The sequence below is a fragment of the Mastigoproctus giganteus genome, chromosome 4 (assembly GCF_048544385.1).
Source record: "Mastigoproctus giganteus isolate SK-2022 chromosome 4, ASM4854438v1, whole genome shotgun sequence".
In the NCBI taxonomy this organism is placed as follows: Eukaryota; Metazoa; Arthropoda; class Arachnida; order Uropygi; family Thelyphonidae; genus Mastigoproctus; species Mastigoproctus giganteus.
Window position 1 is genome coordinate 147,424,025 of NC_143578.1, and position 26,660 is coordinate 147,450,684.

At 39.5% G+C, this 26,660-nt stretch overlaps 1 protein-coding gene across 1 annotated transcript in view; it reads right to left on the bottom strand.

The window, feature by feature from the left end:
- LOC150087120 (twitchin-like) overlaps window positions 1-26,660 on the bottom strand; it is a 3,511,780-nt gene that overhangs the window by 73,248 nt on the left and 3,411,872 nt on the right. Inside the window, 1 exon segment of the mRNA XM_090372971.1 lies at window positions 5,256-5,398. Coding sequence (XP_090229097.1) covers window positions 5,256-5,398 — 143 coding nt within the window.

Consider the following 26,660-nt stretch of genomic DNA (forward strand, 5'->3'; position numbering starts at 1 on the left):
TGCTTTCCCCATTGTTGGAAATGTTTATCAATATTTGCCAAGGAGGTGTAGCCATGCTTTCGTTTGGAGTTATGTTATCCATGTTTATACTACATGAAGTGTTTAAATGACTTCCGTCATTTAAACACATCTTTGAGTATAAATATGGATTGTAATACGCTCTGTCTTGCTGAGACGTACCCCAGGGGTTCACATCTGGTGAATATGGGCTTGGCACACACAGGGTCTTGAGGTGAATATCATCATTCTTTTCTTTCTTGTGTTTAAATGACGGAAGTCATTTAAACACATCTTTAATCTAATGACACATAGTTTATTTTGCAAAGGTTTATTTTTATACAAATTATCCCATTTTTATGTGAAAAGATATTGCCATATAGGATAATGTGGGAAAGATAGCAGACTTAAACGAGTTTAACAAAGACCAAATTGTCAAACGACTGGGTCAGAGCATATCCGAAATGGCACAGCTAGTGGGGTGCTCATGGTCAGCCATGGTTAGTACCTACCGAAAGTGATCCAAGGTAGGGGAAACCCACAAACCACCGGTGAGGTGTTGGCAACCACAGCTCATCAATGCTTGAGGTGACCAAGGGCTCTCCCGGGTGGTATGTGACAACAGAAGGGCGACTGTGGCACAACTAACCAGTAATTGGAATGCTGGTGATGAGAGTAATGTGTCACAACACACAGTACATTGAACCCTGCTGAAAATGGGGCTGTGTAGCTGCAGGCCACCCCAAGTGCCCATGCTAACCATGGTTGACTGGCATCAGTGCCTACAATGGGCACATGAGCATTGAAACCGGACCCTGAGTGATTGGAAGAAGGTCATCTGGTCCAATGAATCAAGCTTCCTGTTGCACAATGTGTATGGGTGGGTACATGTGCGTCATTTACCTGGGGAAGTGATTGCACCTGGATGCACAGTGGGACAAAAACAAGTCGGTGGCGGCTGTGTCATGCTTTGGGCGATGTTCTGCTGGGATACCCTGGGTACAGTCGTCCATGTGCCGGTCACTCTGTTGTCTACCATCTACTTAAACATTGTTGCTGACCAAGTACGCCCATTCATGGCAACAGTCTTTCCCTCTGGCGGTGCCATCTTTCAGCAGGATAATGCGCCATGCCACACCGTCCAGATTGTTTGAGACTGGTTTGTGGAGCATGAGGAAGACTTCCAGGTACTGCCCTGGCCTCCAAATTCCCTAGACATCAATTCCATCGAGCATCTGTGGTTTGTGTTGGAACAGCAACTCTGATTTGCAGTGTCTCAACCATGGACCTTACAGAAGTTAAAGGATCTGCTGATTCACGTTGGAACGCATTTAGAAATCTTGCAGCAGCCATGTCTCACCGGGTACAAGCTGTTTTGGATGCACATGGAGGACCAACATCATTTTTTTTTAGTTGTCGGCGCATAAGCTTCTGTGGCCATAATGCACCTCCAAAGTTATTGCATTTTCTACTCTGATTCAAGCATCAGGTGGGATTCGAACCCGCGACCTTTGGGTTGCGAGAAAGGCACTTTACCCACCCGGCTAGCGCAGTCGGCACATCATATTAGGTAGGTGGTCATAATGTTTTGGCTCATCGGTGTAGATTGTGTGTTAATAAAGACTTGAAATAAGGAAATGATTTGTATTTCAAGAAGGAGCTCTAATTCACAGCAGTGTCACTTGATCACAGAACCGCTTGGCACCTGGGGCCGACCTCTTTGGGAAGAGAGCAGACCACTGTATTATTAACAAATTACTATAAAGTTTTGATTGATGATTTTGTTTCCTCAAGCAATCAAAACTTTATAGTAATTTGTTAATAATACAACAAAATATACTGCTACCCATTCACTTGCAGCATACTACTGCCCAAGACCTTGTTTCCACTGATAAAAGTATACCAAGTATATTTAAATAATCTTGCTGATTTCAAACATTCTGATGCTATCGAGGCAGTTTTAGGCGGAAAACTGCTAGATTGGGGGGATACAAGGACTAATAGATTAACAGTAGCCACTGGCAGAGGCGAAAGTGATTCTTGCACTGCTTCTATTGGAATGAGCAGCAATCTGGAAAACAAAATGCAGGATATTTCAGAGATTGCTGGGAGTCATTGCGGCACAAGTAAACACATGGGTTGTGTTAGGGTAGCTAAGAATAGAAACAGGTGAATGTATACTTGCATGTACACCAATGCTAGGAGTTTGGCAAATAAATTTGATGAATTTGAGGTATTGCTCAAAACATCAAAGGCAAATATTGTTGGGATATCAGAAACGTGGTGTCACACAGATATAAGGAATGCAGAACTGGAATTTGGGGAGTACAAGGTGTACAGAAAGGATAGACAGGATAGGAAGCGAGGAGGGGTTATGCTATTAGTTAAGAAACACATAAAATCCAAGGAAGTGAAACCAGTCAACATCGCAGGGCAGTGCAGTCTCGAGTCAGTTTGGTGTGACAAGCATTGGGAGATCAAAATTGAGAGTAGGAGTGTGCTATAGGCCTAATGACTCTGATGAGTATAATAAGAAAATGTACAAGGAAATAGAGTCTTATAATGTGAGATTTTAATTTCCCAGATAATGACTGGAATTTGTGGATTGGTTACTATCACACTAGCAAGGCTTTTGTGGATTTATTGGATGATTGTTTTCTACATCAGCATGTTCGGGAGGCAACCACAGGGAGTAATACTCTTGATCTGATTATCAGTAGTCATTACTCATGCATTAAGAATCTACAGATAAAGGAACCACTAGGTGGCAGTGATCACAGTGTGCTGAAGTGGGATTTACTCAAAGAGGTAACTACCATCAGGGGTAAAGGGAAGGGTTTTTGCTTTCGTAAAGGTGACTATGATGGTCTGAGACAATATTTAAATTCTATAGTGGGACCAACTGATGATGTTACCAACAGCAAATTCAAAATGGGAAGCATTCAAAGAACTTATCTTGGAAGCTACTAGACTTTACATACCAACTAAGAAATATGGTTCAAGATTTAGGCCTAAATGGATGTCAGATGAACTAATGAGACATATGGCAGAGAAGAAAAATGCATGGGATACATATAAATTAACATGTGATACAGAAGCCTATGATAGTTATAAGCTGGTCTATAACCAAGTTACAAAGGAGTTTAGGCAGACGAAGACATATTACGAGAAATCTTTGGCAAAGGATGCAAAGAGTTCTTTATTATGTAAACTCTAGAAGGAAGGGGATGAATCAGATTGGTCCACTTGATATCGATGGTTCAACTGTTGATGATCCTGCTCAGGTATCTAATAAACTAAATGAATAATTTGCATCGACATTCACACATGAGGAGTTAATCAGCAAAGAGAATGCCAGAGGTGTATTCAACTCTGGCAGTAAGCTAGATAATCTTGTAATAACTGAGAGTAAAGTGGAGGAGAAATTGTTGAAGATAAACACTAGAAAGGCACCTGGGGTGGATGGGATCTATCCAGTTATATTAAAGGAGGCAGCAAAGGAAGTAAGCAAACCCTTAGCCATAATTATGAGAGCTTCCTTGGACTCAGGGGAGGTACCCATAGACTGGAGATGTGCAAATGTCACCCGAATTCACAAAGGAGGATCAAAGGCTGACACAAGTAATTATAGACTCGTGAGTTTAACTTCTGTTCCAGGAAAATTAATGGAGGCACTGATTAAAGAAGCACTGCAGGATCATCTTGACAAGACTTCAGTTATAGCTCAGACATAGCATGGTTTTGTTAAGGGAAGTCTTGCCTGACCAATTTGATTGGATACTATGATGCAGTCACAAAAGAACTGGATGCAGGGAATAACTTTGATATTATATATTTGGATCTTAGAAAGGCTTTTGATACTGTTGTACATGGAAGACTGCTGCACAAATTGGAGCAGTGTGGCATTGGAGGCAAATTGCTGCTATGGATAAAGGGATGGTTGAGGGGGAAAAGACAGAGAGTAGTAATCAATGGACACTGCTCATCATGGACTAATGTTATTAGTGGAGTCCCTCAGGGTTCAGTGTTGGGTCCATTATTGTTTTCTGTATTTATAAATGATACCGATGACGGTATATCAAGCTTAATATCCAAGTTTGCAGACGATACAAAGGTTGGCAGGGTTGTCAAGGGCACTACTGACGCTATGCTACTGCAACAGGATCTGAAAAGGTTGAGCAGATGGGCTGAGAGGTGGAAAATGAAGTTTAACATTGACAATTGTAAAGTACTACATATGGGAAACAGCAACCCCAGAGCAATGAATCAACTCTGTGGTACTACACTGATAGTGGTAGAGAATGAAAAGGACCTGGGGGTAATTGTGCAAGCAGATATGAATTTCTCTGAGCAGTGCAGACTGGCTGCAAGAGTGGCTCATGGTGACTTGTCAATGATATACAGGAATTTTTCTAGCAGGGATAACGAGGTGATTATTCCCTTGTACAAAGTATAAGGCAATGGTCAAGCCACACCTTGAGTACTGTATTCAGGTCTGGAGGCCTCATTTCAAGAAGGATATAGAGCTGCTGGAATGAGTACAGAGATGGGCAACAAGATTAGTGAATGGAACAAAGGGTTGGTCTTACGAAGAAAGGCTTATGTTTTGCAAATTACACTGTCTGGGGAGTAGGCACCGGTGAGGTGATCTGATAGAGGTGTATAAAGCCTTGAATGGTTTGAGCATGCTCAATGCCAATGGGATTCTTCCTTTTGCTCAGAATAATCACCTAAAAGGGCATAAATTCAAATTGAGGAAAGAAAGATATAGGATAGATGTGCAGAAATTTGCCTTTAGCCAGCGGGTAGTTCTTTGGTGGAACAGACTTCCATCCCTTGTTGTGGAAGTTGATAGCCTAAATAAATTTAAGGCTCAGGTATTTTGAATGAAAGGAGGGGTGAAATGGGAGTGTTTTTTTTTTTTTTTTTTTTTTTTTTTTTGGCTGATGCTGCATAAGCTTGCTTTCTTGCATCATATGCCTCTACTAATGCTAATGCTAAAGAAATAGTGTAATATACCCCAATAAAGAAATACCAAAAGCAAATGCATTAAGAAATATACAAAATCAGAATATTTTTTATTCAAAACTAATCAAGTTCCATATACTCTTCATGAAATGAACAAGAGAACTAATGTATAAAGTACAGTTTTACAACTTATCTTTAAATATTATGGAAAGTCTAAAAAAAAGCATCTTACTGTTATCTCACCCTCCCCCCCCTTAATTTTATACCACACCTATGGGAGAATTTCATACCTTTCCATTCTTGAACCACTCAACTTGGGATTCAGGTTCACCAGATACAACACATTTCAGGATTAGGGGTTCTCCATCCTTAACCTTGACATCTTGTAGCCTTTCAGTGAATGTGGGAGCAGTCATTTGAGACTCGTCTGGCACTGGACAAAAAATTAACTGCCATGTAATATTTTATTGAAACAGCACACTGTGATAATTATATGTACTATTGGTAAGTTGGATTCCAAGTAATTTTAATGTGCAATAGACATTCTATAGGTCATTAATCAATTGTCAGGATGTGGCCTAGCAAGTGAAATAATAATAAATATATAATAGAATTTTGATATAATACTATATTGGCCTGGCCAATGATATAATGTTACATTTGTACATGTGCAGGATTGAAGTGACTCAGCCCATGTGCAATTTTAAAAGCTCAATAGAGTATGATAATTATGATAATTTCTGAAGTTTTTTTTGTTTCCTGGTTAGTAATGCTATCTATTTCACAAAGCTAAAATTTCTTTTGCCTAGATTGCAAAGGAGTTTATTGACATATCGGTTAGTGCAATTTGCATCACTTTTATACATGTAGGTATAAAATAATCATCTACCCATATGTCACTAAAATATCTTATTAATAATCATAATAGTTATTATTATATATATATTTTTTAATCACACTGGTTCCGTATTTGACATGTTGCCAGTTTTGGAAGTTTATAATATAGATTGAAATATAAAATTTTCCTTAAAATCTTGTTATTAAGTCAAATATATATCAAAGCAAGATCCTGTAATAATACAATTTCAAACAATCCATTATGAGCAGTGCACTTTGGGTGTAAGGCAACAGTGGATACGAAGGTTTCAGGTTTGACACTACTTTCCAGAAGTTTATAAAGCAGCTGCCAGCAGAGGATTTTTCTTGAGATTTTGTTACAAAATTACATTTATAAAAAAATTCTGTTTGTACTTCAGCACAACCAAGCAGGGCACATGTTTTTTCAACTAATCATTCAGAAAAATGAATACATTCATTAAGCATATTTTGCAGTCACCCAGGCTTATATAACAGTCCACTCAATGCACCATTGTATAAGCCTGCTATTGCACCCTGACACATGACTAATCAGCTACATTGGGCCAAAAGTTACACTTCAGTACAACCACCAGGTCAGAGGAGTTTACAATTACTCATGTCGACAATGGACACAATCATTAACTGTGTGCAGCATTCACAAAAGCTTGAACCATGGTCTACTCAAATACATGCTACTACACTTTTGAGCTTGCCTACTTTGGCTACATCCTGGAAAGGTGCTGTAGTAATATCGTTTTCCAAAAAAATAAACAAAAAAATTCTGTGAGTAATACAAACTTCTTATGTGCAATACCAGTTTGGGTAATTTATAATGCAGGTGCCAAAAGATGAATTTCCTTGAAATTTTGTTAGTAGATGTGCAAAGCACACTAAGCAAGAATATATAATAATTTTCTCATTTCCAAAAAAATGATGCATCGTAAAGGAGTGCACTTTTATTTTTTTGTGCATATAAAGAAACATTTGCAATTCATTTCTTTTTTCTTCTGAATATAAGGGAAAACTGCAAAAGTTCAACAAATGAGGGCTGTCTTTTGTGAAGTGAACCTTGGTAAGGGTAGTTGTTGTTGTGGTGTTTTCTAATACAAGGTCAACTTAGACCATACTGCGCCTCCCAAATCATTTGAATTTACATATAAGAACTGCTTGTACAGCAGTTAGAAATGGTCATACATTTGAATTTGTTTTAAATAGAAAAATAATTCAGAGAGATTTGCTTCTTTACCTATGATGCTATTGAGAGACAGAGGTTGTCACAGATCTGAAATGAAACTAAAAGCCATTTGTCAGGCATTGTTAAATAAGCTACATTCAAGGAGTATATGTTTTACTGTAAGTGGTTGTGAGCAGTGCGCACACTGAGGAGGATCATCCCCTGTAAGCAGATATAGATGTGCGAGATGAGTATGACCAATTTGGATTCCGGCTAAGAATACTTCTTCTTTTCTGTTTATACAAAGTCCATAATTGTGGTTTGAGTTTTATTTGAAATAGCTTGTTATTTGTTTGCATTTTCCACAAAAGCGTTCATTGTTCCATGCATGTGCTCCGTATATTGTGTCTGTAATCACGGAAGCTTTTGCTACTCCTGGAAATAGAGAAATTTTTTCTGTTTTATTAGTTTAAATTGGCATATTAACTTATTTTCTAGAGTAGCTTTATATTTCTAGTTATGATACTTTGAATTTGAAAGTGTCTGCAATTCTGCCCAGACACGATAGGAGGGAGTATATGATGAGAGCCCTGTCGATCAATTTGGCCCTGGAAGGATTTTTGTTTGTTTTGGGGGCTTTACGGCGCAAGGACAGCAAAGGCCATAATGCACCTAGCTATGGTGATATTAAGATACATAGTTCTATCTGTATAGATGATATTCAGAATTATATCATGTTGTATAGTTTTATCTGTTTGAGGAAGTCAAATATTTTGGTCACATGTGGTGTGTCTGCTAGTAGGTCAGAAATGCTGAGAGAGGTGTTCGCCGTGGGAAATGAGGTAAACATAGCTTGTCGCTCAGTACTGTACTTGGGACAATCAATAAGTAGATGATGGACAGTGAGCTGGGTGTTACAGTTTGTACACGTTGGCGGATCAGTGGCTGCAAGCAAATAAAGATGTGTTAGGTGCGTGTGGCCTATCCTTAATCGGGCTAGTACAACTTCTTCGTGTCGGTTTTCACGTATACTAGATCTCCATGGTTTAAGACCTTTCTTTATGCCAAGTAGCTTATTGTTGACTTGATTCTGCCAGATATGTTGCCATTTTTCAAGGCATCGTTTATTTATAATGTACTTATAGTCAGATGCAGGTGTAGTGAAGGATTGGTCTATAGGATTGGTAGCAGTTTTGGCAGCTAGGTCGGCCTGTTCATTTCCAGGGACTGGAAGGATTGTGCAAGGCTCAAGGGGTAGAATTTTTTTCAGCCTGGTCTGTACTTGTTAACAGGAGAGACTGCTTCTACAGGGATGGGATACACTTAAATAGAAAGGGTGCAAGAATGTTTGCTGATGCTATCGAGGCAGTGTTAGGTGGGTCGGAAAACTGCTAGATTGGGGGGATACAAGGACTAATAGATTAACAGTAGCCACTGGCAGAGGTGAAAGTGATTCTTGCACTGCTTCTATTGGAATGAGCCGCAGCCTAGAAAATAAGATGCAGGATATTTCAGAGACTGCTGGGAATCATTGGGGTACAAATAAACACATAAGTTGTGTTAGGGTAGCTAAGAAAAAGAACAGGTGCATGTATACTTGCGTGTACACCAATGCTAGGAGTTTAGTAAATAAATTTGATGAATTTGAGGTATTGCTCAAAACATCAAAGGCAGATATTGTGGGGATTTCAGAGACGTGGTGTCACACAGATATAAGGAATGCAGAACTGGAATTTGGGGAGTACAATGTCTACAGAAAGGATAAAAAAAGGGTAGGAAGGGAGGAGGGGTTATGCTATTAGTTAAGAAATACATAAAATCCAAGGAAGAGAAGCCAGTCGACACTGCTGGACAGTGCAGTGTCGAGTCAGTTTGGTGTGACATAAGCATTGGGAGATCAAAATTGAGAGTAGGAGTGTGCTATAGGCCTAATGACTCTGATGAGTATAATAAGAAACTGTACAGGGAAATAGAGTGGGCCAGTAAATCAGAGAGACTTAATTTAAAGTTTAACTTAGATAGAGATTTTGTAGGTTATTACTTAGTATCGGTAAGGATATCCAATCCACGTGTTACAAGTTTTGCAGCTCCGCTGAACGAGAAGTTTTTTAGCCATATTTAGCCGCTTTATTGATCAACTGTCATATTAAATTATTTTCTATAAGTAGCTTATAGACCTAGTCAAGATCCTTGGTTTATTCTGAATTGAGACATCGAGATTTTGGAAGTTAATTAATACTTAAGTGTCCGTAGATTTATCGTTCATAACTTGTTGCCATTGTTATACGATACAAAGTTATATCCCGAACTAGACAGCGTTAGCTTAGTATAGTATAGTATATTATATTATATTATATTATATTATATTGTCAATTAATCAGTAAAATCTATTAATCTTGTTAAATTTCATTGTCAATTAAATTGTACTTTTTAACTAAATACATATAATGACTTAGATTTTAGAAACATAACATAATTAATTAATACATAACTTGATACGGAAGTTATATAAAAGGAACTCGTAGATAATATTCAATACTGAAAAATATATATAGATATATAGTGTTATAACTGTGTTGGGATATAAGTTTAGGGTTATTATTTTGTACTGAAATTGAAATTTTATTGAAATTAAATCGAAATCATGACTCAGACCAGAGCAGCAAGGCAAAAGGCTCAAGCTAATGGGAATGCTGTTGCTCAGGGGAGAACTGAGGGGGGGGCAGTTGCCCTCTGAATCACAGCCTTTTAAAATGCACTTCTTGCATGATGTTTGTGGACAATCGGGTACGGGACATGATACTGCCATGGGGTTGTCTTTGTGTGTGCGCGATGTAAGAAGTGTAAGGAAATCAGGCGACACCTCAGCGTTCTTATGGGCCTATATGAGAGTTTGAAGGACAGAGTGGATGCCCTCGAAGGATCTAAATTGAGGGGCCCATCAAGCTCTCAGCTGCTCACATCAACGCCAGAGCCTGCACTTGATCATCACGCAACATAATGCCAACCCCCCAAGGAAGAATGCGCTGGTCCCACAGGAACATCTTTTTTTTTTTTTTTTGTTAGTTGTTGGTGCATCGGCTTCTGTGGCCATAATGCACCTCCCAAGGTTTTTTGCACTACTCTGATCCAAGCCCGAGGTGGGATTTGAACCTGTGACCTTTGGGTTACCAGGCAGGCACTACCCACCCGGCTAGCCCATCGGCCCACAGGAACTAGTAGTTGTTGGTGACTCTATTGTCTGGGAAACGGGGAACATGGTATGTAAAAAGGATAGCTGGAACAGGACCAGGGTATGTCTGCCAGGGGCAAAGGTTAATGATATTGTAGAGCGGATATCATCATTTAAGGGCACAAAAGGTGATATTGTTATACACATTGGTACTAATGATATTAAGATAATTACCCCCAGGTACTTTTCGTACACTGACAGTGGTAGAGAAAGAAAAGGACCTGGGGGTAATTGTACAGGCAGATATGAACTTTTCTGAGCAGTGCAGACGGTCTGCAAGAGTAGCTCATAGTGTCTGGTCAATGATATACAGGAATTTTTCTAGCAGGGATAAGAAGGTGATTATCTCCTTATATAAGGCAATAGTCAGGCCACACCTTGAGTACTGTATACAGATCTGGAGGCATCATTTTAAGAAGGATGTAGAGCTGTTGGAATGAGTACAAAGAAGGGCAACAAGATTAGTGAATGGAACAAGGGTTGCTCTTACGAAGAATGGCTTAAATTTTGCAAATTACAGTGTCTGGCGACTAGGCACCTGTGAGGTGAACTGATTGAGGTGTATAAAGCCCCGAATGGTTTGAGCATGCTCAATGCTGATGGAATTCTTCCTCTTGCTCAGAATAATCATTTGAGAGGGCATAAATTCAAATTACGGAAAGACAGATGTAGGATAGATGTGCGGAAGTTTGCCTTTAGTCAGCGGGTGGTTTAGACTTCCTTTAGACTTCCATCCTTTGTTGTGGAAATTGATAGCCTAAATAAATTTAAGGCTGAGCTGGACAGATACTTGGAATGAACGGAGGGGTGAAATGGGAAAGTGTTTTTTTTTTTTTTTTGGCTGATGCTGCATAAGCTTGCTTTCTAGCATCATCAGCCATTTTCAATCCACTGCAAGATGAAGGCCTCTCCAGCAACTTTGCAGTTCCTTCTGTTTTGAGCACTGGCCATCCATTTACTACCCACAAACTCATGAATTTCACTATCCATCTCCGCCTTTGTCTTCCAGGTTTTCTTCTAGCTCCTCTTCGGTACCATTACGTTATTTTCTTAGTCCATCTGTCATCATGTCTCCGAGATATGTGTCCTGCCCAAGACCATTTTAGTTCTTTAGTTTTGATAAGAATGTCCTTTACTCGAGTTTGCTGCCTAATCCATGTGTTTCTCTTCTTATCTAACAGTCTGATTCCCAATATAATTCGTTCCATTCTTCGCTGTGTAGTTCTCGGCTTCTCTTCCATTCTTTTGAAGAGTGCCCAAGTTTCACTTCCATAAATCATGGTGGGGAGTATACATTGGTTCATTATTTTCCATTTCAGACAAACTGGGATATTGCTCTTCAGTATGTGACTATATTTCCTGAATGCTATCCATCCAAAATTTATTCTTCTCTTGACTTCCAGCCATTTACTATTATTACAGCTAATGACTTGTCCCAGATAAGTATGACTCCACCTTTTCAATTACTGCTCCTTCAATCATAATTTTACTTTCTGTGGCATACTTGTTCATCATTACTTTTGTTTTAGCCATATTCATCTTTAGTCCAAAATCCTTACTAAATCTGCATAACTGATTAAGATTTCCCTCTAATTCTTTGGGATCGTGGCTTATGACCACAATGTCATCTGCAAATCGTAAATGGTTTAGGTACTCTCCGTTCACATTGACTCCTTTCTGCGACCAGTCTAATCTTCTGAAAGCTTCCTCAAGGGCAGCAGTAAACAGCTTGGGAGATATTGTGTCTCCTTGTCAAACTCTTTTCTCAATTTTAAATTTCCTACTGTCTTTGTCTAGTCTAATAAAGGAGGTAGCACTCTCATATATTTTCTTCAAAATCATAATATGTGGGGTATCTATGCCTTGTCTTTCCAGTGCCCGAAACATTGCTTATGCTGTATGGAGTCAAATGCCTTTTCATAATCCACAAATGCCAGGCATAATGGTGTTTTATATTCATTTGCTTTCTCCATTAGCTATGATATATTTAAATGTAAATAAATAAAATAAATTTGATGTAATTAAATTTGTATGTAAATAAATTTCTATGTAAATAAATTTGATGAATTTGAGGTATTGCTCAAAATATCAAAGGCAGATATTGTTGGGATATCAGAGACGTGGTGTCACACAGATATAAGGAATGCAGAACTGGAATTTGGGGAGTACAATGTGTATAGAAAGGATAGACAGGACAGGAGGGGAGGAGGGGTTATGCTATTAGTTAAAAAACACATAAAATCCAAGGAAGTGAAGCCAGTCGACATTGATGGACAGGGCAGTGTCGAGTCAGTTTGGTGTGACATAAGCATAGGTAAATCAAAATTGAGAGTAGGAGTGTGCTATAGGCCTAATGACTCTGATGAGTATAATAAGATACTGTACAGGGAAATAGAATGGGCCAGTAAATCAGAGAGTCTTATAATGGGGGATTTTAATTTCCCAGATATTGACTGGAATTTGTGGGTTGGTCACTCACACACTAGCAGGGCTTTTGTGGATTTATTGGATGATTGTTTTCTACACCAGCATGTTCGGGAGGCAACTAGAGGGAGTAATACTCTTGATCTGATTATCAGTAGTGATTCTTCATGCATTAGGAATCTGCAGATAAAGGAACCACTGGGTGGCAGTGATCACAGTGTGCTGAAGTGGGATTTACTCAAGGAGGTAACTACCATCAGAGGCAAAGGGAAGGGTTTTTGCTTTCGTAAAGGCGACTATGATGGTCTGAGACAGTATTTAAATTCTATACAGTGGGACCAACTGATGATGTTACCAACAGCAAATTCAAAATGGGAAGCATTCAAGGAACTAATCTTGGAAGCTACCAGGCTTTACATACCAACCAAGAAATATTGTTCAAGGTTCAGGCCTAAATGGTTGTCAGATGAACTAATGAGACATATGGCAGAGAAGAAAAATGCATGGGATACATACAAATTAATGGGTGACATGGAAGCCTATGATAGATATAAGTTGGTCTGCAACCAAGTCACAAAGGAGATTAGGCAGGCAAAGTCAGATTATGAGAAATCCTTGGCAAAGGACGCAAAGAAAAACAGAAAAGAGTTCTTTACCTATTTAAACTCAAGAAGGAAAGGGATGAATCAGATTGGTCCACTGGATGTTGATGGTTCAACAGTTGAGGATCCTGCTCAGGTGGCTAACAATCTAAATGAGTATTTTGCATCTACATTCACACATGAGGAGTTATTCAGGAAGGGGAATGTCGTAGGTGAAGTAAACATTGGCAGTGAGCTAGATTATTTTCTAATAACTGAGAGGAAAGTGGAGGAGAAATTGCTGAGGATAAACATAAAAAAGGCACCAGGGGTGGATGGGATCTATCCAGTTATATTAAAGGAGGCAGCAAAGGAAGTAAGCAAACCCCTAGCCATAATTATGAGAGCTTCTTTGGACTCAGGGGAGGTACCCATGGACTGGAGATGTGCAAATGTAACCCCAATTCACAAAGGAGGATCAAAGGCTGACACAAGTAATTATAGACCTGTTAGTTTAACTTCGGTTCCAGGAAAATTAATGGAGGCACTGGTTAAAGAAGCACTGCAGGATCATCTGGACAAGAATTCAGTTATAGCTCAGACACAGCATGGTTTTGTTAAGGGCAGGTCTTGTCTGACCAATTTGATTGGATACTATGATGTAGTCACAAAAGAACTGGATGCAGGGAATAACTTTGATATTATATATTTGGATCTTAGAAAGGCTTTTGATACTGTTGCGCACGGAAGACTGCTGCACAAATTGGAGAAGTGTGGCATTGGAGGCAAATTGCTGCTATGGATAAGGGGATGGTTGAGTGGCAGAAGACAGAGAGTGGTAATCAATGGACACTGCTCAACGTGGACTAATGTTATTAGTGGAGTTCCTCAGGGTTCAGTGTTGGGTCCATTGTTGTTTTCTGTATTTATAAATGATATTGATGATGGTGTATCCGGCTTAATGTCAAAGTTTGCAGACGATACCAAGGTTGGCAGGGTTGTTAAGGACACTACTGATACTATGCTGCTGCAACAGGATCTGGAAAGGTTGAGCAGATGGGCTGAGAGGTGGCAAATGAAGTTTAACATTGACAAATGTAAAGTACTACATATGGGAAACAGTAACCCCAGATCAACGTATCAACTCTGTGGTACTACGCTGACAGTGGTAGAGAATGAAAAGGACCTGGGGGTAATTGTGCAGGCAGATATGAAGTTCTCTGAGCAGTGCAGACGAGCTGCAAGAGTAGCTCATGGTGTCTTGTCAATGATATACAGGAATTTTTCTAGCAGGGATAAGGATGTGATTATTCCCTTGTATAAGGCATTGGTCAGGCCACACCTTGAGTACTGTATACAGGTCTGGAGGCCTCATTTCAAGAAGGATATAGAGCTGCTCGAACGAGTACAGAGAAGGGCAACAAGATTAGTGAATGGAACAAAGGGTTGCTCTTACGAAGAAAGGCTTAAGTTTTGCAAATTACAGAGCCTGGAGACTAGGCATCGGCGAGGTGATCTGATAGAGGTGTATAAGGCTTTGAATGGCTTGAGCATGCTCAATGCCGATGGGATTCTTCCTCTTGCTCAGAATAATCACCTGAGAGGGCATAAATTCAAATTGAGGAAGGATGGATGTCGGATAGATGTGCGGAAATTTGCCTTTAGCCAGCGGGCAGTTGGTTTGTGGAATAGACTCCCATCGCTTGTTGTTGAAGTTGATAGCCTAAATAAATTTAAGGCTCAGCTGGACAGGTATTTCGAACGAACGGAGGGGTGAAATGGGAGTAGTGGTTATTTTTATTTTTTTTTTTTTTTTGGCTGATGCTGAATAAGCTTGCTTTTTTGCATCATATGCCTCTACTAATGCTAATGCTAATATTACATGAAGGCAATCCATAGTTGAGAATCCTGTCCTAAAGCCAGCTTGCTCTTTTGGTTGATTCTCATCAAGTATTTTTTTAAATCTGTTAGTAATGACCCTTGTGAACAACTTGTAGATGTGGGATAACAAGTTAATTGGCCTATAATTTCCAATTTCTGATTTATCTCCTTTCTTATGCAGCAAAACTATGATTGCATTATTCCCCTGCTTAGGCACCACACCTTTTCTAATGCACTTTGTGAAGAGTCTTGTCAGTTTTTGTGTTATGTCTCTTCCTCCCAATTTTAACAACTCTACAGTAACTTCATCTTCCCCCAGAGCTTTCTGATTTTTCATTTTCTTCAATGCATGTTCTACGTCATCAGGAAGAATATCGGGTATGTTGTATGCGTTGCTACTTTGAAATCCATCTTCCCCACTGCTGGCATCATTCCCTTGCTCCTAGTATAATTCTCTATAGTAGTCTTCTGCTATTTGAATTATGCCTACTCTGCTGTTTATAAGTACACCATCGCTATTCTTCAGTTTCAGTATTATTTGTCTTTATGTTTTTGCTGATTTAAGAATTTAAATTGGCAGCTCTAGGCTGCAGATTTAAATTCTTTGTTTTCCTTCAATGCTTGTTCTACTTTTCTTGTGTTAAATCTTCTTATGTCCTCTCTGAGTCTCTTTCTAATGGCTCTGCATAACTCAGTATACTCAATTTTTTCCTTGCATTTTTCTTGCATCATATGCCTCTACTAATGCTAATGAGTAGGAGACTGGCGGAATTACTTAAAGTACAAGTCACTGTTGAAAAAAACTGTGAATTAGGGCTGAATTTGAAAGTGTCTGCAATTCTGCCCAGACACGATAGGAGGGAGTATATGATGAGAAACTTGTCGATAAATTTGGCCCTAGAAATATTGTGCAAGGCTCAAAGGGTAGAATATTTTTCAGCCTGGTCTCTACTTGTTAACAGAAGAGACTGCTTCTATGGGATACACTTAAATAGAAAGGGTGCAAGAATATTTGCTGATGTTATCAAGGCAGTGTTAGGTGGGTCGGAAAACTGCTAGCTTGGGTGGATACAAGGACTGATAGATTAACAGTAGCCTCTGGCAAAGGTGAAAGTGATTCTTGCACTGCTTCTATTGGAATGAGCTGCAGCCTGGAAAACAAGATGCAGGGTATTTCACAGACTGCTGGGAGTCATTGCAGTACAAGTAAACATATCGGTTGTGTTAGGGTAGCTAAGAATAGAAACAGGTGCATGTATACTTACGTGTACACCAATGCTAGCAGTTTGGTAAATAAATTTGATGAATATGAGGTATTGCTCAAAACATCAAAGGCAGATATTGTTGGGATATCAGATCTGTGATGTCACACAGGAGGCGTTATGCTATTAGTTAATAAATACATAAAATCCAAGAAAGTGAAGCCAGTCGACATCGCTGGACAGTGCAGTGTCAAGTCAGTTTGGTGTGACATAAGCATTGGGAGATCAAAATTGAGAGTAGGAGTGTGCTATAGGCCTAATGATTCTGATGAGTATAATAAGAAACTGTACAGGGAAATAGAGTGGGCCAGTAAATCAGAGAGTCTAATAATGGAGGATTTTAATTTCCCAGATGTTGACAGGAATTTGTTGGTTGGTCACTCACACACCAGCAAGGCTTTTGTGGATTTATTGGATGATTGTTTTCTACATCAGCATGTTCGGGAGGCAACCACAGGGAGTAATACTCTTGATCTGATTATCAGTAGGCATTACTCATGCATTAAGAATCTACAGATAAAGGAACCACTAGGTGGCAGTGATCAAAGTGTACTGAAGTGGGATTTACTCAAAGAGGTAACTACCATCAGGGGTAAAGGGAAGGGTTTTTGCTTTTGTAAAGGCGACTACAATGGTCTGAGACAGTATTTAAATTCTATACAGTGGGACCAACTGATGATGTTACCAACAGCAAATTCAAAATGGGAAGCATTCAAAGAATTTATCTTGGAAGCTACTAGGCTTTTCATACCAACTAAGAAATATTGTTCAAGGTTTAGGCCTAAATGGATGTCAGATGAACTAATAAGACATATGGCAGAGAAGAAAAATGCATGGCATACATATAAATTAATGCGTGACATGGAAGCCTATGATAGATATAAGCTGTTCTGTAACCAAGTCACAAAGGAAATTAGGCAGGCAAATTCAGATTATGAGAAATCCATGGCAAAGGATGCAAAGAAAACCAGAAAAGAGTTCTTTGCCTATGTAAACTCTAAAAGGAAAAGGATGAATCAGATTGGTCCACTGTGTATCGATGATTCAACTGGTGATGATCCTGCTCAGGTGGCTAACAAACTAAACGAGTATTTTGCATTTACATTCACACATGAGCAGTTATTCGGGAAGGGGAATGCCGGAGGTGAAGTAAACTCTGGCAGTGACTCTGGCAGTGAGCTAGATGATTTTGTAATAACTGAGAGGAAATTGGAGGAGAAATTGTTGAGGATAAACATAAAAAAGGCACCTGGGGTGGATGGGATCTATCCAGTTATATTAAAGGAGGCAGCAAAGGAAGTAAGCAAACCCTTAGCCATAATAATGAGAGCTTCTTTTGACTCAGGGGAGGTACCCATAGACTGGAAATGTGCAAATGTGACCCCAATTCACAAAGGTCAAAGGTGACACAAGTAATTATAGACCTGTGAGTGTAACTTCTGTTCCAGGAAAATTAATGGAGGCACTGGTTAAAGAAGCACTGCAGGATCATCTAGACAAGACTTCAGTTATAGCTCAGACACAGCATGGTTTTGTTATGGGAAAGTCTTGCCTGACCAATTAGATTGGATACTATGATGCAGTCACAAAAGAACTGGATGCAGGGGATAACAGTGCAGACAGGCTGCAAGAGTAGCTCATGGTGTCTTGTCAATGATATACAGGAATTTTTCTAGTAGGGATAAGAAGGTGATTATTCCCTTGTATTAGGCAATGGTCGGGCCACACCTTGAGTACTGTATACAAGTCTAGAGGACTCATTTCAAGAAGGATGTAGAGCTGCTGGAACGAGTTCAGAGAAGGGCAACAAGATTAGTGAATGGAACAAAGGGTTGCTCTTACGAAGAAAGGCTTAAGTTTTGCAAATTACAATGTCTGGAGACTAGGCACCAGCGAGGTGATCTGATAGAGGTGTATAAAGCCTTGAATGGTTTGAGCATGCTCAATGCTGATGGGATTCTTCCTCTTGCTCAGAATAATCACCTGAAAGGGCATAAATTCAAAATGAGGAAAAACAGATGTAGGATATATGTGCGGAAAACTGCCTTTAGCCAGCGGGTAGTTGGTTGGTGAAACAGACTTCCATCCCTTGTTGTGAAAGTTGATATCCTAAATAAATTTAAGACTCAGCTGGACAGGTATTTCGAACGAATGGAGGGGTGTAATGAGAATGTTTTTTTTTTTTTTTTTTTGGCTAATGCTGCATAAGCTTGCTTTCTTGCATCATATGCCTCTACTAATGGTATGGTACTAGATCTCATGTTGAGGCTATGTTGGAAGGATGGTTTGCAGCATCATCTGCACATTCATTTCCTGGAATATCACTGTGGCCAGGGATCCAAGGAAAGATAACAGTTTGTTGATACCCATGAAGCTGCATCAGCTTATGTCTTCTGAGTTTTAATAAAGGATTGTTCGGTGAGGAAGTGCCTATCAAAGCTAAAATAGCACTTTGTGAATCAGTATATATTATTCTTTTATTTATTGTCAGCAGTGAGATATTTTTCAGAGCAAGCTTAATGGCATGAAGCTCAGCGGTATAACTACTACATTTGACTGGAAGTGAAAACAAGACAGTTGAATTAGGGAAGACAGCAGCTGCACCCACTTGATTGTCAGACTTTGAACCATCAGTATAGATCTTGGTGAATTGGGGGTACTTTTGTGTATGAGCATAATGTAGTTGTTGGATGTTAATCTTTACCCCATTGTCCAAAGTATTCATCAGAAGAAAGTATGAAGGTAGTCCACAGGGGATCTGTATCTTTTGATTCTCTGAGGATATTATCAAACTAGATGTTCCAGCTTTCTGCAAGATTCTGCAGTCTGATACCAGCAGGCCACATTGTTCTGCATTTATTTACATAGTGGGTTTTCCACTGAGGATCATGCAACAATGGCCAACCAGGATGAGTAGGCAGGCTTTTATTTTTAGCTGAGTAATTCATCAGCAGCATCTTTCTTCTGATGCTAAGTGCAGGTTCGTGAGCCTCAACATAAAGACTTTGAACTGGTGACGTTCTGTATGCACTTAGGGCTATCCTAAGAGAAGAATTTTGGATGGGTGCAAGATGGGCTAACTTTGCACAAGTGGTTCTTAGATATTTTATGTGCTCCTGGAAGTTTAATTTCTTATCAAAAATTAGCCCTAGGAAACAAATACTGTTCACGACTGGTAGAGGGTGATTGGCCAAGTGCAACTCAGGTTCAGGATGCATTCTGTGCTTTGTGCACAAATGCATGACTGTAGATTTGTCGCTTGACAGTCTGTATCCATTTTGTGCCATCCATAATTCAATGTTATTAATGGATATTTGTAGATGCCTCTCAATATAGTTCATATTCTGGGAATGACAGAATATGGTAAGGTCATCCGCATAGAGATATGAATCAATAGTGTTTGGAATGCAGTTTGTGATATTGTTTATTCGTAGTGAGAACAGAGTGGCACTAAGAACAGAGCCCTGTGGGCAGTGGCGGACTGGGTCTAAAAATATTGGTTGCCAGGAGACAAAGAGGGCCCACCCACAACTATAAGGCTATCATTTAATTTTTATAAGAAATAAATAAAATTTTCAAAAAAATAGATAACTGAAAAAAGGTACAATTAAAATTTTTGCGAAATAAATGTATATTTTTTAGTAATTACAGTGTACATATATTGTACATATTACTGGCAGTATACAGTAGATACTAACTGTAAATACAGATTTGTTATAATTGAATTTGTAAATTATTATTTTTTTTAATTTTAAATAAATGGTGGATATTTTTAAATAGTTTGCTTGTACTGAACATTTTACACATTAACAGGTAGTTCAAAAGCATATTTCGTGCAGTTCACTATATTAAGAGCAATCGTTTAAATTCACTAGATGATTGTGCGAATCTGTCAATAATTGCTTCTGCATCCAATTCATCTAACAATTCCTTTTCAATGGATAGCAACATGTATGATTCCAAGTTCTCTTCAGACAGCCTTGTCTTTATGATCTTTAGCTTTGAAAATGTCCTCTCACATTGGACTTGAGTAACTGATAGTGTTGGTTGGCAGTGTAGATGGATGGATGTATATTGGCGCAAGGGCAACTTAGGCCAAAATGTGCCTATTCTGGTATTTGGATAGTTGCTGGAATATTATTTATTTGATTTTAGAAATATTCATATAGTCTGGTTTGTTTAAGATAAGCAAAGAGCTCATCCAGATTAGCATTGTTTCCCAACAGGTGGGTTAGTGATAAGGGTTCTTTCATTTGCGACAGAGAGCAGAAAGTATGATTTCTGATATGAGAATGAATTGAACAGTCTAAGAGAATATGCTGGACTGTAAGTTGTGATGAACAATGTGCGCATATAGGAGGATCATCACCCATGAGCAGGAACAGGTGGGTCAGGTGTGTGCCCTATGCGTAGTCTTGCCAGTATTACTTCTTCATGCCTGTTTTGCCTGTAGCTGGAGTTCCATAGTTCATGTTTAATTTCAAACAGTTTATTGTTCATATGGGTATTCCAAATGTTTAACCACTGGTCTCTACAGATATGTCGGATATGTGTTAGTAAATCTATATAGGGTACTTGGTAAGATGGAGGTGCGATACTGTTTGGATGTTTGGCTGCCTTGTCTGCTGGTTCATTACCTACGATGCCAGCATGCCCCGGAATCCAACAGAAGCTTAGAGTATAATTGCTATTCCGTAAATGATTTAGACCAGACCGTATTTCTTTTACTATGGGATGTGGAGTTGAGAATATATTACTTATGGCGGACAGCATACTCGTGGAGTCTGTATATATTAAACTACTGGTGTTGAGATGAAAATTGATATTCTCAATAGCTAGCTGGATTGCATACTGTTCTGCAGTATATCTGCTGCATTCAGTTGGGAGAGATATATAGACACTGTGAAGGAGGGAAAACTGCCGCTGCACCTAGAGCACCGTCTGATTTTGAACTACCAGTATATATTATGCAGCTCTGTGCATTGCTATAAGCATGCTCTTCGTGCAGTTGTTTTATGTTACAGTTTTCCAGGGACTTTTTCACCCAATGTTGGAAATATGTGTCACAGTATGGTAGGTTTGTGGACCAGGGTGGATCAGGTATTTTAGTTTCTTTGAGCGTGTTTTCAAAATGTACATTCCAGCAGTGAATCAACTCTTGTAATCTAACACCAGCGGGTCTATTTTCTGTGGGCTTATTGTTATAAAATGTTATTAATTCAGGATTGAAGAGTAGCAGTTGATTGGGATGATCTGGAAGGCTTTTAAGTCTGGCTGCATAGGTGAGTAGTAACATTTTCCTCCTGAGGTGGAGTGGAGGTTTGTTTGCCTCTATATAGAGACTTTGGACAGGAGAAGCTCAGAAGGCCCCAAGAGCAGTGCGAAGAGCACTGTGTTGTATGGTATTTAGTCTTGTAAGCACACTTTTCCTGGCTGAGTTGTAGATGATTGCACCATAGTCTAGAAGTGACCTGATGAGAGAATGATACAAGTGCAGAAGAGTGTATCTATCTGCACCCCATGTTATGGCAGAGATAGCTCTAAGTGTATTGAGTTTTTTCAAACAGATAGTTCTAAGGTAACTTATATGCATGAAAAAATTTAGTTTCACATCTAGTCTTAAATCTAAAAAGTGGATATTGCTTGCGAGAGTTGTTGTTATTGTTTTTTTTGGTGTAAGGGTTACTTAGGCCATATTGCACCTATCACCGTTATGAATTTTACATATGCATGGTGACTGTTATGGCATTACTCAAAAACGATCATATAATTCTATCTGTTTCGTAAAGTGTAAGAACTCCAGCAGATTAGTGTTGTTACCTATGATGTGGCAGAGTGTCAAGGGTTCTTTATGGTTTGTCAAAAAGCTAAAAGAGACTTGGTGGGCAGTAGTGCATAAAGTACACTCAACAAGAATATACTTCATTGTAAGTGGAGAGTTGCACTGTGTGCATTGTGGAGGATCATTACCTGTGAGGAGATAAAGGTGGGTAAGATGACTGTGGCCAATTCGCGCTCTGGTTAAAATTACTTCCTCCCTCCTGTTTATACAGAAACTGGAGGTCCACAGTTGCGGTTCAGGTTTTATTTGGAGAAGTTTATGCGTTAGGGCTTGCCATTGAACTCTCCATTGTTCTTTACATATTCTTCATATGTTACTTTTGTAGTCAAGGTACGGAACATAATACTGTGATAATTCTCTGTTGGATGGATGTTTAGCGGCATAATCTGCACATTCGTTTCCTTGTATCCCAGCATGGCCTGGGATCCAGCAGAAAATGGCCACTCACTGGAGTGCTTGGAGATTCAGTTTGGATTTTATGAGCTTTATTAAAGGATGTGTTTGAGAAGAAGTATTCTGTAAAGCTTTTACAGAATACTTCTGTATTCTGCATCATGCTTTTATGGATGGACAGATGGAGAATATTTTCTATTGCCAGTTTGATGGTGCACAATTCAGCTGTATAGCTTCTTCATTCATTGCGAAGTGATAAGGAGAAGGTTTTATGAGGGAAAATGGCTGCTGTACCCACTCCACTCTCAGATTTTGATCCATCAGTGTATATTTTTGAAAAATGCAGATAATTTTGTGTGTGGGCAATATGGAGTTGTTGTATATTGACATTTGCAACAGAGAGTGCTTTACCCAGTTTAGGAAATAACTGTCACAGAGTGGTTTAATCGACGTCCATGGGGGATCTGTGCTGTTACATCTTGAAGAACTTTATCAGGATGTATATTCCAAGTTTGCGATAATGCTTGAGCTCTGAGAGAAAAAGGCTGAACTGCCCTAGGTTTATTTCTATAGAATGTTGTGAACTGAGGGTGATTAAGTATCTGCCTAATGGGATGGGTAGGTAGACTTTGGATTTTAGTTGTATAGCTAAGAAGTAACATCTTTCTCCTGAGGCTTAGAGGAAGTTCATGAGCATCAATATAAAGACTTTGAACTGGTGAAGTTCTATAAGCGCCTATAGAAATCCTCAGGGCAGAGTGTTGAATTGGAGCAAGTCGCGCTAGCACGCTCTCCCTAGAAGAATCATACACCAGGACACCGTAATCAAAGTGAGATCTGATTAAGGCTCTATACAAATGAAGTAACGTGTACCTATCTGCACCCCATGATATAGAAGAAATGACTCTGAGTATGTTCATTTTTTTATGGCAAGACGTCCTTAGATGTTTTACATGCTCTATGAAGTTCAATTTATTATCGAAAGTCAGACCAAGCAGACGAATACTGTTCACAAATGAGTTAAGTGAACAGTATTCGTCTGCTGTTGTTTGCTGGTTTGTTCAGTGTACCTCTGGATCTGGATGCATTTTCCGTTTGTTACAAAAGTGAACTACTTTAGATTTTGAACAAGAGAGTCGATACCCATTCTGGGCCATCCATAACTGAATATTATTAATTGAAATTTGGAGTTGCTGCTCAATGAAGTTCATGTTTTGCGAACTGCAAAAAACAGTGAGATCGTTGGCACAGAGGTATGAATTCACAGTGCTGGGGATATTTTTAGTCATGTGATTTATTCTTATTGCAAATAAGGTGGCACTGAGCACAAAGCCTTGTGGGACCCCTTCTTCTTGTATATATGTTTGAGAGAGAATTTGTTGGTATCGGACTTGAAAGGATCTATGCTGAAGGAAGTTCAATATGAAATATGGTAGGTGGCCTCTCGGGTCAAGGGAATGCAGATTTCTCAGGATACCAAAACACCATGTGGTGTTGAAGGCTTTTTCTACATCAAGGCGTACCATGACGAGATGCTCATTTCGAATGAATGTATTCCTGATGTTTGTTTCCGCATTGACCATGAGATCCAGGGCTGATCGATTTTTTCTGAAACCAAATTGATTGTCAGAAGTTATATTTTTAGAGTCAAGGAACCAAGTAAGTCGACAGAGAATTATTTTTTCCAGGGTTTTACTTAAACAGCTGGTGAGAGAAATATGTCTATAGTTTTCAGGAATGGAATGATCTTTTCCTGGTTTGGGAATTGCTATTATATAGGAGTGTTGTTGTTGTTGTTTTGGGGGCTTTACGGCGCAAAGACAGCAAAGGCTATAATGCGCCTAACTATGGTGATGTTAAATCTTGAATTGCGTCTGTATAGATGCTATTCAAATTTATATTGTGTTGTATTGTTTTATATGTTTGAGGAAATCAAAAATTTTGGACACATGTGGTGTGTCTCCTAGTAGATCAGAAATGCTGAGAGAGGTGTTCGTCGTGGGAAATGAGATAAACATAGCTTGTCGCTGAATACTGTACTTGGGACAATCAATAAGTAGATGGTGGACAGTGAGCTGAGTGTTGCAGTTTGTACACAGTGGTGGGTCAGTGGCTGCCAGCAAATAAAGATGTGTCAGGTGTGTGTGGCCTATCCTTAATCGTGCTAATACAACTTCTTCATGTCGGTTCTCACGGATACTAGATCTCCATGGTTTTAGATATTTTTTTATGCCAAGTAGCTTATTGTTGGCTTGATTCTGCCAGATATGTTGCCATAGTTCAAGGCATCGCTTATTTATAATGTACTTATAGTCAGATATAGGTGTAGTGAAGGATTGGTCTATAGGATCGGTAGCGGTTTTGGCAGCTAGGTCGGCCTGTTCATTTCCGGAAATGCCAGTGTGACCAGGGATCCAACATAACAGGATCTGTTGTTTCTTCTGGTTTAACTTGGTCAGAGTATTCCAGATCTGTCTAAGTAAGGGGTTATCATTTTTTGTATTGTGTTGTATAGCTTGGATAGCACTAATGGAGTTGGTGTAAATAACGCTGTGGAGTCTAGTTCTTGAGAGTGTGTAGTTTAAGGCTATGTGGATAGCACAGAGTTCTGCAGTATAGCTGCTACATTCAGTGGGGAGTTTTTGGACAAAGTGATGTTAGGAAATACTGCTGCTGCACCAACATGCTTTTCAGTTTTAGATCCATCTGTGTAGATCGGTGTGTGCTGGCCGTGCTGGGTTCTCAGTGTGGCATGTATTTGTAGCAAGTTCTGTTGGGACATGGTGTGTTTTCCCCAGGCTGTGAATGAAAAGTCACACGGCGGTATATGATACATCATGGCGGGACTGCATGAGAGTCAGTAGGCTGTATCTTACTCAGGTCAATTTGCCAGTAAACTTGTAGTGAGCGAAGACGTATCCCAGTTGGTGGGTTTATTGATGGGTAGGCTCTATAAAGGTTTTCCCATTTAGGATAGAAAACACCATTCCAAGTGGGATGGTTTGGATGCCCTTTGAGTTTTGCGGCATAAATTAATAAAAGCATTTGTCTCCGTAGCTGTAAGGGTGTTTCATGCGCTTCGGTATATAGGCTCTGAACCGGTGATGTACGGTACGCCCCCAGTGCAAGACGAAGAGCGCTGTGGTGTACAGGATCAAGCTAACGTAAAGCGCTTGGTCTAGCGGAGCTATATACGACAGAACCACAATCCAGACGTGACCGTATTAGTGCACGGTAGAGATTTAGCAGCGTGTAACGGTCAGCTCCCCACGTTGTGCCCGATAGAACTCTTAAAATGTTAAGCTTTTTAAGACAGTTAGTCCGGAGCGTTTTTATATGATCAAGGAAGGTGAGTTTTTGGTCGAATACCACACCCAGAAAGCGAACACTAGGGACCACTGGTATGTCCTGATTTTCTAGTCTGAGTTCCGGATGTTGGTGTAGGTTACGCTTTCTACAGAAGTGTATGCCAACTGTTTTTTGGTGTGAGAGATGAAAACCATTGTTTTGGGACCATTTAGCTATTTTGTTGATAGCACCTTGCAACTGCCTTTCTATCATTCGCATGTTAGGCGAATGGCAGGCGATACTGAAGTCATCAGCGTACAGGGTAGTGGATATTGTTTGTGGTAGGTCGTGTGTTATGGAATTCATTATTATACTGAAGAGAGTAGCACTTAACACTGACCCTTGTGGTACTCCTTCTTCCTGGATAAATTTTGAAGATAAGTGGTTGTGAACTCTAACTTGAAATGAGCGGCAATGCAGGAAGTTTCTGATAAACTGTGGTAGGTGTCCGCGAAATCCCAGATCGTATAGGGTTCGCATAATACCATATCTCCAAGAAGTGTCAAAGGCTTTTTCGATGTCAAAGAAGACCATTGCAAGATGTTCTTTTCGGATGAAGGCATCCCGGATGTTTATTTCTGTCTTGATCAAAAGGTCAAGAGTGGATCTACCTTCCCGGAAACCACATTGCACAGGATTTAGGAGATCATTTTGAGCTAGAAACCAGGTTAGTCGGGCGTTAACCATTTTTTCCATGACC